The sequence below is a fragment of the Lissotriton helveticus genome, chromosome 6 (assembly GCF_964261635.1).
Source record: "Lissotriton helveticus chromosome 6, aLisHel1.1, whole genome shotgun sequence".
Taxonomy (NCBI): Eukaryota; Metazoa; Chordata; class Amphibia; order Caudata; family Salamandridae; genus Lissotriton; species Lissotriton helveticus.
In genome coordinates, this window is record NC_136067.1 from 1,597,969,520 (window position 1) to 1,597,989,554 (window position 20,035).

Sequence of the window (20,035 nt, forward strand, 5' to 3'; positions counted from 1 at the left end):
CTCTCCGGAACATGAACAAATAAGAGCCTAGGGTGGGTGTACAAGTGTACCAACTGAAAAAGATGAGCAATTGTACCAGCAACGGCATATATGCCATATGCTGTCCATGGGACGGGAGAAAGCGTTTATACGCGCCTTCACTGACTGAAGAGCTTTATTGGTGATCCCCAGATGAAGGGGTAATATGGCCAGAAATGCATCGGGAAGGGACTGTTTACATTTGTTTATAAACCAGCTCTTTGAGTTTTGAAGTTTATATTTACCATTTAGTATGGATATAAATGAAAACTACCTATTCATTTAATTGGAAATTCTATGAATAAAAAACGGAATTCGAAAATTTGATTCTCCAATTGTGTTTAAGATTTATGAACTTCACAAACAATTCTACTGGTTAGGATTCCAAGAAATGCAAAGAGGGGATGAATTCCAGCGGGAAATGCTTTTGAATTATTTATTTAACACACTCTAGGATTGGAGAGTGAACCCCTACTGCACGCTACAAGCGGAGTACATAATTTGATGAATATTGAATAACGTGGAGTGTGTGATCCTCTGATATTATAGTGTTCAATGCCATGGAGTACCATGCAGCAAAAATGAAAACCCAAATAGAGGTATTGCACACCGTAGCCACCCATGTGGCTGGGATCGATGGCAAGATCTCACAATTAAACAATCTCATCAGAAGGGCCCAAAATGACATTAGAGAGCTAACCCCAAGGTGTAAATGCTCTCCAATATTGGAAAAACTGAGCACGTTACTAGGTACTCTAGCCAGCTCATTCAACGAACTAAAGGCCTTTCTGGGGCCCGAACTGATAATAGGACCAATCAACCACCAAAAGAGACCGTGGAAAAAAAGGGGCAACCAACTGCCGACACAACCTGAAACAACAATGACTAGCCAATTCACACTTCGTCTTACTCCAGCAGCTAAAACCTCTCCCCAGCTCCCTGCGGCTTCTAGACCTCACCCAAGAGTCCATAACTACAGAACCAGGAGTAGCTGCAAAACAAAAGGGAGATACACCAAATATCGACTTTAGCAGCAGGACAGACCCAAGTCATCTTGGCACCAATAGCCCACCTCAAGACACATCACCAGTAAGTCCAACCGAAGCAGTGGAAGGCATAAGACCCAAAAAAAGAAGACAAAAACGTAACTTTTTCCATCCAGATGAGTCTTTCATCATGTTTGTCTACTTTATCTTTAAGGCGATCAAATCTTTAGTCACTGTTGAAGCCTGTATAAAGTAAATGATCAGACACTGTTACCAAGAAACCCCGATCTACGCAAGCGTATGAATTAGTCTACAAAGCATGAGGGCACCCCCAAAAATTCAATAAAATCTGAGATTTGTGGAGAAATGTACATGTGGACATCTATACCATGCGGGGAGGAATAGAGATGCATGGAGTTGCTATTATAAGCGTGCCTAATGGTAAGATCGCTATATGGAGCCTGGATTGTTGCCTTTGATATATAAAGGAGGCAGGGGAGGGGGTCTTTGCAAGTCTCCTGGTCCAGCGAGGTATGGCAATGGTAGAAAATATTGTGAATTTTGTAGTGCCTGTATAATGTCAACGGTGTATTTGTTGCTATTTGCCCACTGACTTATAAAATCAAATTAAATGCTGCAGAAAGAACAAGCATTTGCAATGCAATAGGTCTCGCACTATTAAAGTTTGAGCTATTGGTGTTGCATTATTTACCAATGCCAATAGCTCAAACGTTAATAATGCAAGACCTATTGCGTTGCAAATGCTTGTTTTGTAAATGTTACATTAATCGGTAGGGATATGCACTTATCTGTATTACGCAGCACTCCTCTACGTGAAATCTCAATTTTCCCACCACCCTACCATATAAAACATATCCACAGGAACACTCTCCACGCACAAGCAACGAGGGGGGGAGGGGGTCAGGAGATCACGCACCAGCAACAAGGGGGGGGGGGGTTGGGAGATCACGCACGCAGCAGCAACGAGGGGAGAGGGGGTGGGGAGATCACGGACACACCAGCAACGAGGGGGGAGGGGAGATCATGCATGCACCAGCAGGGAGGAGAGGAGGGGGTGGGAGATCACGCACGCACCAGCAACAAGGGGGGGGAAGGGGGTGGGAGATCACGCACGCACCAGCAACAAGGGGGGGAAGGGGGTGGGGAGATCACGGACGCATCAGCAACGAGGGGAGGTGGGGAGATCAGGGACGCATCAGCAACGAGGGGAGGAGGGGAGATCACGGACGCATCAGCAACGAGGGGGAGAGGAGGGGAGATCACGGACGCATCAGCAACAAGGGGGTGAGGGGGTGGGGAGATCACGGACGCATCAGCAACGAGGGGGCGGGGGGGAGATCACGCAAGCACCAGCAACGAGGGGGGAGGGGGTGGGAGATCACGCACGCAGCAGCAATGAGGGGGGGGAGGGGGTGGGGCGATCACGGACGCACCAGTAACGAGGGGGTGGGGAGATCACGAACGCACCCGCAACGAGGTGGGAGGGGGTGAGAGATCACGCACGCAGCAGCAATGAGGGGCGGAGGGGGTGGGGAGATCACGGACGCACCAGTAACGATGGGGGAGGGGGTGGGGAGATCACGCACGCAGCAGCGAGGAGGGAGGGGCCGGGAGATCACGCACGCACCAGCAACGCGGGGGGAGGGGGTGGGAGATCACGCACGCACCAGCAACGCGGGGGGAGGGGGTGGGAGATCACGCACGCACCAGCAACGCGGGGGGAGGGGGTGGGAGATCACGCACGCACCAGCAATGAGGGGGAGAAGGGGGTGGGGAGATCACGGACGCACCAGTAACGAGGGGTTGGGGAGATCACGCACGCAGCAGCAACGAGAGGGGGTGGGGAGATCACGGACACACCAGCAACGAGGGGGGGAGGGGGTGGGAGATCACGGACGCATTAGCAAAGAGGGGGGAAGGGGGTGGGAGATCACGCACTAAGCAACGAGGGGGGGGAGGGGTTGGGAGATCACGGACGCATCAGCAACAAGGGTGGGGTGGGAGATCACGGACGCATCAGCAACGAGGGTGGAGGGGGTGGGGAGATCAGACCCATCAGCAACGTGGGGGGGAGATCACGGACGCACCAGCAACGAGGGGGAGGGGGTGGAGAGATCACGCACGCACCAGCAATGAGGAGGGGGTGGGAGATCACAGACGCATCATCAACGAGGAGGGAGGGGGTGGAGAGATCACGGACGCAGCAGCAACGAGGGGGTGGGGAGATCACGGACGCAGCAGCAACGAAGGGGGGGGGTGTTTTTTGTTATTTTCCTCTGAAGTGTTCACATTCACATAAAAAAAAACAAGTGGCGCGCACGTCAAGCCTGTGTGGGCACAATCATAGCTCCTCCCACGGCCTATTGGTATCGACTACGCGCTTGGTGCGCGTAATAGACACCAATAGGCCATGGGAGGAGCTATGCGCGTGCTTCGGGCCAATTGCGTGCAGTCTTTTACAATAACGATTCAGAAAAGGGGGTGGTGATGAACAGAGTGTCTGAATTAAGCAGACCACTCTTACCCAGTCCAAAGATCAGGGCTTGATCCATCACCGTTATTTATCTCACTGCCCCATCCCAGCTCAGAACCTGGCTATATGCAAATTAGTCTGTCCCTGGCCCAGTGCATCATGGGAACAGGGCAGACCAAACTACCAAGCCAATTCTTCACCAGAAAGGAGACAAGCTACCGGGGACCGGTTTCTGGCATTTCAGCCTCTTCGGCCCGGCTTGCTTGAATCCTGATGGAGCAGTGAGAAAGGGACTCATGTCTGAGTAAACCCTGCCACACCTATAGTGGCCAAAAACGATTCAGAAAAGGGGGTGGTGATGAACAGAGTGTCTGAATTAAGCAGACCACTCTTACCCAGTCCAAAGATCAGGGCTTGATCCATCACCGTTATTTATCTCACTGCCCCATCCCAGCTCAGAACCTGGCTATATGCAAATTAGTCTGTCCCTGGCCCAGTGCATCATGGGAACAGGGCAGACCAAACTACCAAGCCAATTCTTCACCAGAAAGGAGACAAAGTTACCGGGGACCGGTTTCTGGCATTTCAGCCTCTTCGGCCCGGCTTGCTTGAATCCTGATGGAGCAGTGAGAAAGGGACTCATGTCTGAGTAAACCCTGCCACACCTATAGTGGCCAAAAACGATTCAGAAAAGGGGGTGGTGATGAACAGAGTGTCTGAATTAAGCAGACCACTCTTACCCAGTCCAAAGATCAGGGCTTGATCCATCACCGTTATTTATCTCACTGCCCCATCCCAGCTCAGAACCTGGCTATATGCAAATTAGTCTGTCCCTGGCCCAGTGCATCATGGGAACAGGGCAGACCAAACTACCAAGCCAATTCTTCACCAGAAAGGAGACAAGCTACCGGGGACCGGTTTCTGGCATTTCAGCCTCTTCGGCCCGGCTTGCTTGAATCCTGATGGAGCAGTGAGAAAGGGACTCATGTCTGAGTAAACCCTGCCACACCTATAGTGGCCAAAAACGATTCAGAAAAGGGGGTGGTGATGAACAGAGTGTCTGAATTAAGCAGACCACTCTTACCCAGTCCAAAGATCAGGGCTTGATCCATCACCGTTATTTATCTCACTGCCCCATCCCAGCTCAGAACCTGGCTATATGCAAATTAGTCTGTCCCTGGCCCAGTGCATCATGGGAACAGGGCAGACCAAACTACCAAGCCAATTCTTCACCAGAAAGGAGACAAGCTACCGGGGACCGGTTTCTGGCATTTCAGCCTCTTCGGCCCGGCTTGCTTGAATCCTGATGGAGCAGTGAGAAAGGGACTCATGTCTGAGTAAACCCTGCCACACCTATAGTGGCCAAAAACGATTCAGAAAAGGGGGTGGTGATGAACAGAGTGTCTGAATTAAGCAGACCACTCTTACCCAGTCCAAAGATCAGGGCTTGATCCATCACCGTTATTTATCTCACTGCTTAATTCAGAGACTCTGTCCATCACCACCCCTTGTTGTAAATAATTTTGTCCACCCTAAGCGTGGAAGGGTATACTCAGATGTGAGTCCCTTGCTCATTGCACCATCAGGATTCAAGCAAGCCGGGCCGAAGACGCCTGAAATGGCAGAAACCGGTCCCCGGAAGCTTGTTTCCTTCCCAGTGTAAGAATTGGCTTTTGTAGTCTGGTCTGCCCTGTTCCCATGATGCACTGGGCCAGGGACTGACTAATTTGCATACAGCCAGGTTCTGAAACTGGGATGGTGCAATGAGCTAAAAAACGGTGTTGGATCTAGCCCTGATCTCTTGACTGGGTGAGAGTACTCTGCTTAATTCAGAGACTCTGTCCATCACCACCCCTTGTTGTAAATAATTTTGTCCACCCTAAGCGTGGAAGGGTATACTCAGATGTGAGTCCCTTGCTCATTGCACCATCAGGATTCAAGCAAGCCGGGCCGAAGACGCCTGAAATGGCAGAAACCGGTCCCCGGAAGCTTGTTTCCTTCCCAGTGTAAGAATTGGCTTTTGTAGTCTGGTCTGCCCTGTTCCCATGATGCACTGGGCCAGGGACTGACTAATTTGCATACAGCCAGGTTCTGAAACTGGGATGGTGCAATGAGCTAAAAAACGGTGTTGGATCTAGCCCTGATCTCTTGACTGGGTGAGAGTACTCTGCTTAATTCAGAGACTCTGTCCATCACCACCCCTTGTTGTAAATAATTTTGTCCACCCTAAGCGTGGAAGGGTATACTCAGATGTGAGTCCCTTGCTCATTGCACCATCAGGATTCAAGCAAGCCGGGCCGAAGACGCCTGAAATGGCAGAAACCGGTCCCCGGAAGCTTGTTTCCTTCCCAGTGTAAGAATTGGCTTTTGTAGTCTGGTCTGCCCTGTTCCCATGATGCACTGGGCCAGGGACTGACTAATTTGCATACAGCCAGGTTCTGAAACTGGGATGGTGCAATGAGCTAAAAAACGGTGTTGGATCTAGCCCTGATCTCTTGACTGGGTGAGAGTACTCTGCTTAATTCAGAGACTCTGTCCATCACCACCCCTTGTTGTAAATAATTTTGTCCACCCTAAGCGTGGAAGGGTATACTCAGATGTGAGTCCCTTGCTCATTGCACCATCAGGATTCAAGCAAGCCGGGCCGAAGACGCCTGAAATGGCAGAAACCGGTCCCCGGAAGCTTGTTTCCTTCCCAGTGTAAGAATTGGCTTTTGTAGTCTGGTCTGCCCTGTTCCCATGATGCACTGGGCCAGGGACTGACTAATTTGCATACAGCCAGGTTCTGAAACTGGGATGGTGCAATGAGCTAAAAAACGGTGTTGGATCTAGCCCTGATCTCTTGACTGGGTGAGAGTACTCTGCTTAATTCAGAGACTCTGTCCATCACCACCCCTTGTTGTAAATAATTTTGTCCACCCTAAGCGTGGAAGGGTATACTCAGATGTGAGTCCCTTGCTCATTGCACCATCAGGATTCAAGCAAGCCGGGCCGAAGACGCCTGAAATGGCAGAAACCGGTCCCCGGAAGCTTGTTTCCTTCCCAGTGTAAGAATTGGCTTTTGTAGTCTGGTCTGCCCTGTTCCCATGATGCACTGGGCCAGGGACTGACTAATTTGCATACAGCCAGGTTCTGAAACTGGGATGGTGCAATGAGCTAAAAAACGGTGTTGGATCTAGCCCTGATCTCTTGACTGGGTGAGAGTACTCTGCTTAATTCAGAGACTCTGTCCATCACCACCCCTTGTTGTAAATAATTTTGTCCACCCTAAGCGTGGAAGGGTATACTCAGATGTGAGTCCCTTGCTCATTGCACCATCAGGATTCAAGCAAGCCGGGCCGAAGACGCCTGAAATGGCAGAAACCGGTCCCCGGAAGCTTGTTTCCTTCCCAGTGTAAGAATTGGCTTTTGTAGTCTGGTCTGCCCTGTTCCCATGATGCACTGGGCCAGGGACTGACTAATTTGCATACAGCCAGGTTCTGAAACTGGGATGGTGCAATGAGCTAAAAAACGGTGTTGGATCTAGCCCTGATCTCTTGACTGGGTGAGAGTACTCTGCTTAATTCAGAGACTCTGTCCATCACCACCCCTTGTTGTAAATAGTCTTTTACAATAAGACGCACGCAAAGACCAATGGGGTAACACTATACAAAAAAGCACACGCACAAGCGTTTCACAGTCGAAAGTGACTGCTGAAACCACGTTTTTCGATTACAAAATGCCTCGCGCTGCGCGAAGCACTGCTACGCAGTGCAACGCTAGGAGCGAGACCTAAAAAAGGAACCAATGGCTCATTTAAGAAGTACACGTTGTAGAAGTTAAAAGTTAGCTTTATGTCTCTTTTAATGTATCCTTACAACTGCATCTCAATCTTATCTTCAATTAGCATTCCATAATGAAGTCACCTCAATTGTCGCCCCTTGCTTAATCGCCACCATAGGCATTATCAATACTCCGATTTTATATACTCTGTAGTAGTGGACTATGTGGAAATTATGCTTTAATACAATAGTGTGTTTTAATGGGCTAGTCAGTGTGTTAAATACTGTGAAGCGTGCAATTTTGCCACACATAAAACATCAATACATCAAGATCAAATAGGATATAATTAATGTGGCTTTGAAGGTGAAGTGTGTGCAATATATGTTGCTCCTGTCCCACAATGCTCAGCTTCTTTTACAAAACTCTTGTAGGCTCCAATATCAACCAACATTTCTAGAGCTTTGGGAAGTGGTTTTCTGGGACTTCTATCTGTAATCTGCCACAAAAGAATGTTGGTTTAATACAATTCACAGATGTGTGAAAAAATGCAATGCTTCTTTTTCCAGCAAAACAATTTTAGTGTATTATTAGTGGAGACCACAGTACACATTGTGAGCTTTGTTATGTAGGATACAACTGAATCAGTTATACAGCAATCCTCAATATCATGATACACATTTGTACCTAATGAAGAGTATGCAATATATGTGGTTGTCTTATCAATATTTGGGAACAAAATTACACTGCTTCACTAAGTTAAAAGAAATTGAAATAAAGTTTAAAAACATCAAACAAATAAAAATAATGTTTAAACTTTCAGTGCACACTTAAATATACAAGTCATGACAGGCACTGGTCGTTCATGGCAGAAATACCATTGCTGCTTTTCTTTAATAGAATTGCTTACTTTGATTTCCACATTTCTTGACTTCAGGTTGAATCGGACTTGAAGTTGCAAGTGTTCCACAATTGGGGAAAATATTTTCATCCAATTCTCTTTTAAAGGGGTGTACCTGTGTGCGGGCACCGGGACTTTCCTCATTTCGTCTTTGTCACCCTAGAACAAAAGACGATTTATGTATTTTTCAAGTCTCAGTCAATTTATCCAAGGGAAAGGAAGACATTTCTCACAGGATTAAATACTTGTATAAATTCTATAACATGTTAAAAAAACACAGTTTTCATTTCTTTAACATATAAATAGTATACTCAAAGGATTTATATTTGAAAAGTGTTACTGCACTGACATTACTGAAAACTGGTAACTATTCCCTTTGGTAACTAGTAATCATAAGAGCTAAATGTTGTCCAATACATAATGCAAAACAGAGTCTAATTTACTTACAATACATGAGATTCAGCAATTCCTGTATACAAACCTGTGTAGCAAAAAAATAGACATTTGTGGCTGCACGTTTATTTTTGCACTACTTTGGTAATTACATGAAAGTTAGAATCTTTCTGCATGTTTCTACTGTGCCTTAAAAAACTGACTTCTGATATATTTTTGCAATAACTAGCAGCTTTTTTGAAGTGTTTAATTTTGCACAGGAGAGTCTATTTTTATTCTTCATGTTTTCAAAAATGCTCTCTTTCATAAAAAAGTGTTACACCCCAAAGTATTAACCCAAAGAATTAAATAGTTTGTGGGAAAGGTGATGGCGACAGCATGTAATACAAGGTATAATGTACCCACTTCCATTTATCTTAAGGATAGTGCAAGTCACCTCGGCGTACCATGACCTTGTAATGGACAGGCCTGGGTGTAGTTTTGATATTCAGAACTCCGCGATGTTCTGCAAATGGCGGAGTGCAGCACGTTCTGCTGTACGCGCTGGTTTTTCTGCCGCTCGGGTAGAAATTCTATCCGAACTTCAGCTTCAACTGACCATTTGCGAGCAGGGAAAAAACTCCACTGCACTATGCAGTTTTCTACACTTCGCGAGCTCCAAAGAGCGCAGAAAACTCTGCGAATGGAGTGGAGTTCACCACCCAGACCTAGATAATGAAACTTTGCCATGTTGCTTTATATGGTCATGGAGCTCCGCTGTGACTTGCAATATCCTTAGAAAGTACGGCAGGGGCTACTTAATCCCATAAATATATTTAAAAATAAGAATAATTAATGTTGTTTTACAACAGCCAACAAGAATGCATTCCATGAGTTACGAAAAGCACACTTAACCCCTTCGGTGCGTGTAACGAGACCAGCTCGTCAAGAGTCATGGACGACCTGGTCTCGTCAGAACGGTCCCGCTCCGCCGTCGAGTGGGGTTGATTCCCCGCCTGTGCGGGCGAATTAATCAGTGGATGGGGTCGTGACGAGACCAGGCCTTCATGAGCACCGCTCCACCGTGACTCATGACAAAGTGGTCTCGTCGGCAGCACCGCGCTCAACCCCCCCCCCCGCAACGTGGCGGAATTGCCCCCGCAGGTAAGGTGTTAAGATGAATATAGATGGTAGTTTCCATTGTCAGCCAGAAGCGTGAATATTCATTCTAAATTTGGTTAGCTATGTTACTATATCACTGCTGTTAGGTCATAAAGGAAGCTGAGAACAGCAGCGGACTTCTACTTCACAGCTGCCATCTCTCAGCTCTCCTGGGTCCCCGCAGAACTCAGTGAGGCAGGGCAAAACTGGTGAGGCTCTGCACTTGCCAACCACCAACTCCCTTGTGAGCAGCAAATATGCAAAGGCAGCTGACAGGGGAATTCTAGACCTGGCTGATATAGCTCTCAAGGCAGCCACTGTGTCTGCATAGTTGCAGGTGGGAACAAAAGCAGAGAATTTTGTGGTAGACAAGAAATTACAGTTTTTTTTATTTGGGTCAACTTGAGTGGCAGGACACTAGTTTTTCTATTATAATAGGGCAAGTAGGGAGGATCATGCTATGTACGATATGGGTTGGAGGTATGAGAACAGAGATGGCACAACATCAGGTAGTTATTATTTTTTTTATTAACTACCTAGCTAAGGACAGGAGGTCGAGATATAACAGTCTTTGTTCAAGTTGGTGCTCCCATGCCTCCTATACCCCTGCCGTGTTGTTCATCTGAGTAGAGTAAATAATTTGGAGGAAGCCATACAAAGCATAACATTGTAGATGGGTAACTGAATAAGGGGGATGGTTTTCCCCTATGGTGTTACGAGTGACAACAGACAGCTTGACCTTTGCTCTTGTTGTTCATTTAATCAAAACCCCTAGGTGAAAAGCATCCCCATTATTAACAATTACCCCTCTACAATTCTACAAGTTTTCCAATGAGGGGTTTCACCTCATATCACAGATTTGAGGGTGAAGGTCAAGTTTCCTTTGCAATAACTACAAATCAAGGATAAAAGAAAAAAAAGATCATGAAACACATCACCCCAAATTGGGATGGGATACCAGAACGAAAGCATGCCCATAATGAAATTCACAACATTAACACATGTCCACCCCTAGTCAGACTCTCTATTCCGCTCAACAAGCACATCGTGATTTTGAGATATGAGAAATTCCTCCAATTTATGCGAAATCCCACAATACCCTTGTTTTTTAACTAACTCTCCATGAAAAATAGTAACAGCTTCACATTTTTCCCATGGTGTTTGTTTTTATGTTCTAGCACTTCTGTAGTTTAAAAAAAAATGCTGCCTCACCATTGGCTCTGCAAGCAGCACGTCAAAGTGCCTTGAGTGAAGTCTTTGTGTAGGCAGCACATATGTTTAGGTCTCGCCTATTCTATCCCGTAGGGATAGATAGGCGAGATTATAGTAAGCGTTCCGAAAAGTCTACCTAGCTGCGGAGCGCGTACAGTTCATGTGAGCCAGGCGCGTGCACATCATCGCCAGCCACATCACACATCACCATTTGTCTGTGCCTCGGCATCAGACTTCAAAGGCTGCAGCTCCCCCGCTCCCCCCCAATCAGACTTCAAAGGAAGCCGCTCCCCACCGCGCTCTGCGCAATGCCAGAACATCCTTTTAGGGCTGAGACAACCCGCCCCTCCCCTCCCTCGCACAACTCGTGTTTATTTCTTTTAAAATTAATTTATAGCACTCACCCCCTAGGGTCTCTCCTCACTGGTCTCTGTTTAGGCACTTCTCTCTCATACCCTCACACACGCACCCTCGCTCTCTTCCCTTACCAGTGGCCCGTCTCTCGTTTTCTTCTCATCCGTTTTTGCATCCTCGCGCTGTCCCACTCTCTAACCTCCAGTTTTTTCTTTCTCTTCTCTGGACCACTCCTTTCAATGTCTCCATTCTTCCCTTCGTGTTTCGCTCTTTCTCGTACTCCCTATCTCTCACACACACTTTATTCTATTTGTCTTTCCTCTTCCTGTCAACGTTATATGTACAGCGCCCTCCTTTCCCTTCTGCTCTCTTATAACTTCTCAGTTGATTGGACTAGAACAATTCTCTCTCGCAATTAAATAGAAGCCTATTTAATAATTTACTCTCTTGTGTGGCATGGGAGGGTTTTTAACATAATGTATAGTAATAAGAGCTTGCCAAGTTTAACCCCGGCGCACAGGCGTTATTTGCCAAAAAGAGAGGTGTGCATGGCCCTGAGTGGCAGGCGCTCTGATGCTCAGTGAGAGGCAGGCAGACAGACAGAAAGAGGTAGACAGACAGGAGGAGCGAGACAGATAACACTCCCTATAAACAGTAGATAAAAACACATTACCACACACGCAACCACACACGCAACCACACAGGCACACACAGGCACTCAACCAAACGCACACAACCACACACACCACCATCTATCTATCGCCCGGACTCACTCTATCGCCCTCCCTCACTATCTATCTATCGCCCTCCCTCACTCACTCTATCGCCCTCCCTCACTCACTCTATCGCCCTCCCTCACTCACTCTATCGCCCTCCCTCACTCACTCTATCGCCCTCCCTCCCTCACTCTATCGCCCTCCCTCCCTCACTCTATCGCCCTCCCTCACTCTATCGCCCTCCCTCTATCTAACTATCGCCCTCCCTCTATCTAACTATCGCCCTCCCTCTATCTAACTATCGCCCTCCCTCTATCTAACTATCGCCCTCCCTCTATCTAACTATCGCCCTCCCTCTATCTAACTATCGCCCTCCCTCTATCTAACTATCGCCCTCCCTCTATCTAACTATCGCCCTCCCTCTATCTAACTATCGCCCTCCCTCTATCTAACTATCGACCTCCCTCTATCTAACTATCGACCTCCCTCTATCTAACGATCAACCTCCCTCTATCGATCGACCTCCCTCTATCGATCGACCTCCCTCTATCGATCGACCTCCCTCTATCGATCGACCTCCCTCTATCGATCGACCTCCCTCTATCGATCGACCTCCCTCTATCTATATCACCACCACAACATCACTATGCGCTACCACAGCATCACTGAACGCCACAGCATCACTGAACGCCACAGCATCACTCGTCGCCACCACATCACACAGCGCCACCACAGCATCAATCTGTGCAACCATTCAACAACAACTGGTTGAAATATGTTCTCTCAATGTTTCAAGCTTCATTACAAATGTCAGAAAAAGATGTTAATATTTCACTTCTGTTCTTGGGTTTTCGTCACAATAAAATACACTGAACATAATCTTAACAAAAGTCATTTACAAAAGTTTAAGCTATTGCTATTATAAATTACAATAACTTTCATTTAAGTGTTAATTATTTAAAAGAATTAAAAGCCATTGTTATTTGTAATATCAAAACATCTAAGTCACGTAAATACAACACATATTGCAGTACAAATGCTATGGGTGTCATATTTGCGAAAGTTAAAACTATTGGCATTGTCAATGACAAAGCTATTAATTTCGCTATTTTCAAAACCAACACATTAATAAAAAAATTGTCATTTACAACACCAATAGCTCAAACTTTCCTAATGCGAGACCTATTGCATTGCAAATGCTTGTTTTCCTTTAGCTATGCTCAATTTGCAGTCTGCCTGACAGAGGAGCCAGAAAACAGGCACAAAGGTGCTTTTCCCTGTTAGAAGAAGGACTTTCCTCTCCACTCCTCCAACTCCCCGTAGTGAACTGCTTAGGGGAGATGGTGTGAATAGCTGGTATGTTTGTACTTTCTTAGGCCTTGATTTGTCTGTGGTTGCCAAAGACCTATTGCCACTTTCAGTGGTCTTAGTGCCTGTCCACTGCTTACCATTGGTTGGCTTTGTAAATAATTTGCTTGCTTGCCTTTTATTCACCTGTTTGCCCATCTCTTCTTGTGTTTGTCTCTCCCTTTGAGTATAGCCTCTAAACAATCATTTTGATTGGCTAACTTGTATCCTTTCACTGCTCACACGAGGGGAACTACTTTTTGATTAAAGCACACCAGGAGAGTGCATGTATTTTCAGGTCTTTCCTTTATATGCTTCTCCTCAGCACACTGTGTTGCTCTCTATCGTGTGCTTCTCCCCACCCCCATGTGAATCTCCCGTCATAGCTATCTCTCCTAATCTATCCCTATGTGCTTCTCCACCTGCCCTGTGTGTTGCTCTCCCTCATTGCTCTCCTTAGTGGAGAAGTGTGGCTCACTGGTTAGAGGAGGCAGACCTGGAAGCAGAGGTCAGCCCGGGACCAGGGTTCAATTCCTGGCTCGGCGGGGTCTTGAGTCCTAAAATGTCCATGGACTCGACAATTCTCGCTCCGGTGCCTACTCGATTCACGCTCTGCGACTCTGGGCAATAGCTTGCTTAATCTCCACAACGGCCCCTCGCGGCGGGATGCCTGGCTTTCACCTTGCGGATACCCTGCTGAGGTTATCTCACAGGGGAATACCAGGACGGGTTCCCTAAGCAAGCGCTTAGAAACCGCTCGGTGATTTGCGCTATATAAATTCCTGTACATTTACATTGCTGGTTTTCTCCTCTTCCCAGCTTTTGACTGGATTGGTTCATGGAGTAAAGCTATGTCAGATGCCATAGGTCTGATCTGTTTATTACAAATGCAGTAGGCCCGACATATTTATTGTGAAATGCATATGTTAAAGCCATTAGTCTTTTAAGGGTAGATTATTATTAGACTATGTTAAAGCGTGTAAACACGTATTTTCTTAACTGTAATCTCAAAGATTACAGTAGTAGGCAAAGGATTTGGTGTTCGCTGCATCATATGACTAACCATGGGGTAAATTAGCTTGTCAGAGCTATAAGGAGACATTGTTCTGCCAACTGTAATTCTGCATATATTTGTATTGCTAGGACTGTAGACCTGGTGGCTGCCTTACAAGACCAAGCATTTAGGCCGAATTTTTTGGCTATATTGTAGAGTATTGTGCCTGCTGCGCATTATCTTGAAGAGTTATAATAAAAAGTGTTAAATATTTGTTACTTTTATAGAAATGAAGATGACATTATATACAACTGAAAATCCTTATTAAAAAAGATTTTAATAAAAAAATGTCTTTTTTTTGTACTTGTATGTGGTGTGTAATTATGTATTTAAATCGTACTTCCAATATATTTGGTCGCATCCCCCTGCATGCACTCGCCTTTAATTATTCTCCTGGGAGAATGTCCAATAATTACAACTCTTTCAATACGAAAGTGTTCATAGTGCTTTTTTATTATAGTTCAAATTCTTTCATCATTTTCATTATATTCCTTCTGATTTTGCTCTCAATCCGAAACTTTATTGATCTAGTCGATAGTTTTCCGCATTATTTAACTCCATAATGCTTCAATGCATTTCGAGCAGCTAAGCACTTCCTCGGGGAGCCACTCTATTGAACAGAATCAATACACACTATTCTTAACATGAAAATATACGTCAAACCAGAATTATTACATAACTGAATCATAAAGAACAAATAGATGATGCATTGTGCCTTAGTGTGAACGCTCTACATATATTGGGAATGTTTTGTTTTATCTTCGCCCATCGCGTAACGCCACGCAGCAATGTGAAAGTGTAAATGCGGCGGGTGAAATGAACGTTTGTGATACCGAATCAACATGCAGGCTTGATTACTTACAAAGTTTGATGAATTTCTTCAGTTTCTTGATGCTTTAAAAGAAACTGTAAAAGAATTATATCGGTAGGTTGTATTATCGGGTGCCACTCATGATCGTAAATCCCATTAAAAGGTCTGCAAGTACGTGCTTCTTCCATGCCTCGCTAGGCGGTGATTGCAAGAACTTACTGTTATATTCGCTCGTCGGGTCTCCGTTAGTTTGGCTTCGGTAAGATTTTCACGACGGTAAACTCAGCGTTTCTGACAAAATAAACACTGCAGGTGGAAATAGTGATGGAAATGGGACTATGTACGGGCCATATTTTAATGTCTGTATTTCAGACGAACTGAGAGAGATTGTGAAAGACGCGTCGGTCATGTAGACTAAGTGACACAAATAAATCAGAGTAAACGTGGCAGTCTAGTTTAGACTTATGGTCCCTATGTGGATGTGGTATGTGCAACCTGTGTGCTGTTATTGTAAATGTATTAATTAATAATGAATGTTGAGCAATATTAAAAGCAGTGTAGATGCGTATTCATGAAACACAATGTAGGGAAAAGCAAATCATAAATGACATAACATTAAAGTGACAAATAATAAACAAGGTACAATGACAAAGAAGGATGCAGCAACTACTACATTTCCTCAGTCCGGAACATTATTCTAACAGTGATCAAGATGTTTAAAGGTAACAAGCATATTCAATACGTTCGTTGAGACCATTGGGTCTGCAAGACTGTAGTTTCATAATCCAATAATTTTCCCTTCTAAGGAGGTATATGTTATTGTCTCTATCTTCTTCTTTTTCAACAACTTCTAAGACTAGAATTCTTAGTTGAGATATGTTGTGTTTGGTCTCCATAAAGTGCATTGCTACTGAAGATTTCGTATTTATTGTTCCGATATGGGATTTGTGCTCATTAATCCTTGTTTTTAATTTCCTTTCTGTCTTTCCCACGTACACTTTCCCACATGGGCATTTTAATAGGTAGATTAAATTCTCAGTATCACATGTCGCCGTGACATGGAGCTTGATATCATTGCCTTTCATGGAATGGTTCATTTTGTTGCCTCTTATGATTCCACTACAATTGTTACAGTTCAGACATGGAGATGTACCTTTCGCCTTCAGTACTACTTTGCGTTTTGTTTTTAATATCTCCCCTATGTTTTTATTTCTTGTGTAAGCAAAAATGGGTGTCAATGCAAAGCTCTGTTTGAAGTCGGGTTCCATTGTTAACATGTGCCAATGTTTATTGATGATCTTGTTACCATCACCATCCTGGTGTTTTCAGGTTTCTCCCTACTTCTCAATAAATCATTTTGATTCATTTCTGCACACTTTTGTTTGGCTTTCTCTCGCACTGTTGGAGGGTACCCTCCTGGGCATCCGCAGAAATTTTTCCAAGGGGGCTAAACTTGCAAATGAAGGGGCGTGGCTAATGTTAATCAATAGGGGCGGGGCTAAAATGGCAGACAATCAGGATCGGGTAATGCTCAGGCCAAGCTGAGAAAAAAAAAGTGGTGAATTCTGCATTTGAAACTGGACAATTATTAGAGCACACTTATGAACCCTAATATTACCCCCTGGACCCTTAAAACTCATGCATTCCCTTAAACCCTAAAATTAGCCCTCTGGCACTCCAAAACCCATACCCCCCCCTGACCCTTAAAATTGTCCCCCAGGCACCCCAAAACCTATACCCACCCTGACCCCTAACATTTCCCCTGGCACCCCCAAACCCATACCTGCCCTGAACCCTAAAATTACCCCAGGCACCCCAAAACTCATACCCACCTTGAACCCTAAAATTATCACTGCCACCCCAAAACCCATACCCACCCTGAACCCTAAAATTACCCCACTGGCACCCAAAAAGGTGAACACTACGGGGCAGATTTACAAGCCAACTGGCATGGGTGCAAATTCAGGAGTGAGTGTAAAAATTCAGGACAAAGGGTCAAAATTCGGGACAAAAATTCATGACAGCGGATCAAAACTCAGGACAAAAGGTAAGGTTTACAGACATATACTATTGCGCCACCTTCTCTGATGTAAGTAAGTAAATAGACAACCACTAAAGTACAAGTGAAAATAAGTTTATATTAGGTTGAGACAATTGTGCACTTCATGGTTTGTCAGTATACGTGCAGCTGCTAGTATTTCTAACATTGCCAAAGTAAAATAGGAAAATCCAGGTAAATCTGTGATGTCTGGTGTAGAGTCCATTTTCATAGACTTAGCCAGAGGCAGTGTTTATAGCTGCCACGAGGTTTATTCTTAAGGAAAACAAGAAAAAAACGTGAGCACCATCTGTTTCCAATCCAAGCCAAACCATCTATTTTAATCCAAAAGCAGGACACAGCACAACCACAGCAGAGCATAGCACCAATGGGTCATAAAAGCAGCAGAGCACAACATCGCCACCACACCAGGTCATTGCAATGGAAGAAGAGGACTGGCTGAAAGCCACGACACATACATTATAGATACACTGTAAATAAAATGAAAAGGTTTTGACTCAGACTTAACATTTTTGTGAGGGAAACCGGAAAACGTAATTTTGCAGCAGCTGTAACCCGCACCTCCCCGAAAGACGCATACCCCCCTCGGTATTCCATGCTTCTATTCTCTTTTATCGTCACTTACGGTGCCCATGGCACACCCGCACGTGCACTAAAACGCTCCCATACACAAGCCCCTCTGACTCCAGGCACCTCATGCCGCGTCTGCTCACTGTAGCTGCCACCTGCAAGGGCGACGCTGGCATCACCACGCCAGTTTTATGGCTAGAACATTTTCCCCTGTACAGCAGCAGAGCGTAAATGCCACGTGCCCAGCCACGGTCCAATAAATTACCAGTTTCATGTACTTACAAATGTTCATTCGCCAAGTGGAATGGGCTGGCTTATCTTACATTTCCCAAAGGATGTCAATAAATCTGCTTCTGGCGCGCACAAGACGTGGTGGTGTTTGTAGCGATTGTTGTAGTCTTGCTGTCAGTGCCTGAGGGTTTGCCTCTCAGAAAACCAACCACCAGTATCGCTCTGCCTGAACACCAGGGCACGTCCTAAAACAAGCACTAGAAAACTACCAGCGAATGGTGTGCGCACATGCAGGCAAGCTACAAGGGAAAGCCAGCGCGACCAGGGCTGACCACCATCTGTTTCCAATTGCGATAATTGGAAACAGAAGGCGCTCTACTGCTCGCTCCAGAGCACCCTAGCCCACAGTAGACAGAAGACGGGACATGCACCCGCCTTGTGCCAATTGTGTGCTGTCTTTTTAAGAAAGGCGCATGCAAAGGCCAATAGCGGGTGAAAAAAAAGCACATGCACGTGATTAGAGTTGAAAAGCCCTTACTTAAAGTCTCGCAGAGCAGACATGCGTGTGTTGTGCAGGCTTTGTGCAGTCACTCAAAGTGCAGGGAGTTAATAGATGTGGGCTGACCCACTGTCCGATACTGTGGTGTGTCAAAGCAAAACGTGAACAACAATGAATACATTATTGTATGAAGCTTGATGCCTAAATGCATTTCTATCTACCAATATTAGGTCTCATTTTTTGAAAAATGAATAGCCTTTTTTGGAAAACCAATAGAGTGGCTAAAACTGCCTTGAAGTTTGGTAAAACAATATTCTGGCAAAACAGTCCAAATGGCTAAACCTAAAAGCACTAACGTAACATTTCTTTAATTAATCTCTGCCACTGAATTACTTGGGCTGCATCCAGGTCTACTGTTATTGTGCAAACCATGTCACTTTTGTTTGGACCCAGACATATACAAATCAGTCATGACTGCTCCAAATGGAACCATCCAGCCTGCATTGCTAGGCCAAATACATGCCAATTCACACTGTGCCACTATGTGGCGCACGATATTGGTTCACACGATATTACACGGTGGCAGGGAAAAACGCTGTTAATAGTGGTTTTGCAGCTAGTTTTCAGAGGCTCTGACCAACCAACGTTCATTTAGGGTTTGAAAACACCCCAGGACGTCAGCACCAGCTCAGCAAGCTTTTTTTTGTTGTTTAGGAAGAGGATTCGGGGTGGGGTTCAAAAGTGCCTTGTAGGTACTTCTTGGCAGGAGGCCCCGCCCCTTCAAGGCCCCGTCCCCACCTCACACTGTGAGATTGTTCTGCAAGTTGGCAGGTATGAGCCCGGGTCCTCCCTGAACTGGAATACAAGAAACCCAGGACCGGTTTCGCCCTTACTAGGGCTCATCAGCCTGGTATAGCTCGATTCAAGTAGCACAGTGTGCACTAGGATGACCAACCGACCATAAATTTCACGACAGTCTGCGATTTGGATCTCACGTCAGTAGTCCGTGATGATCCCTTTTACGGACGTCTAATGTCCATCATTTTGGAGTTTGAAGGGTGCAGCACTGTTCCCCTGCGAGAAGCCTCTACTCCCTGATGGGGCCGCCTCGCACTCATCCTTGGAGCACCTGAGCAGCCTCACCCTGCCCATTGTCATTCTGTATGACGGCTGTTAGTCACATACAGAATGACAATGAGCCAGTCTGGGCTGTTAAAGCATGTGGTGGGCCTCCTCTTGCCACGGTCTATGGCAGGTAATTCTGTCAGATTGAAGAAATGTACGAAAACGCCCATGCTGCTACATGAGAATCCAGTTCATGAAAAGAAGGCGGCGAAACAAGTTAAAAAGAAGGGGTTATAGTTCTTTCACAGTCTCATCATTTTTTAACTGACGCATTTTCAATACTATATTCACCAAAGCCATGGTGGCTGCTTTTTTATTTTATGCAACCAACAACCATTGACAAAGCCAATAGTTCTGGTTTGTTGT

General features: G+C 45.5%; 1 protein-coding gene across 1 annotated transcript in view; it reads right to left on the minus strand.

The window, feature by feature from the left end:
* PNO1 (partner of NOB1 homolog) overlaps window positions 1–20,035 on the minus strand; it is a 71,065-nt gene that overhangs the window by 43,182 nt on the left and 7,848 nt on the right. Inside the window, exon 2 of the mRNA XM_078649400.1 lies at window positions 8,168–8,317. Within this exon, the coding sequence (XP_078505526.1) occupies window positions 8,168–8,317 (150 nt within the window). The remainder of the gene's footprint in view (window positions 1–8,167; window positions 8,318–20,035) is intronic.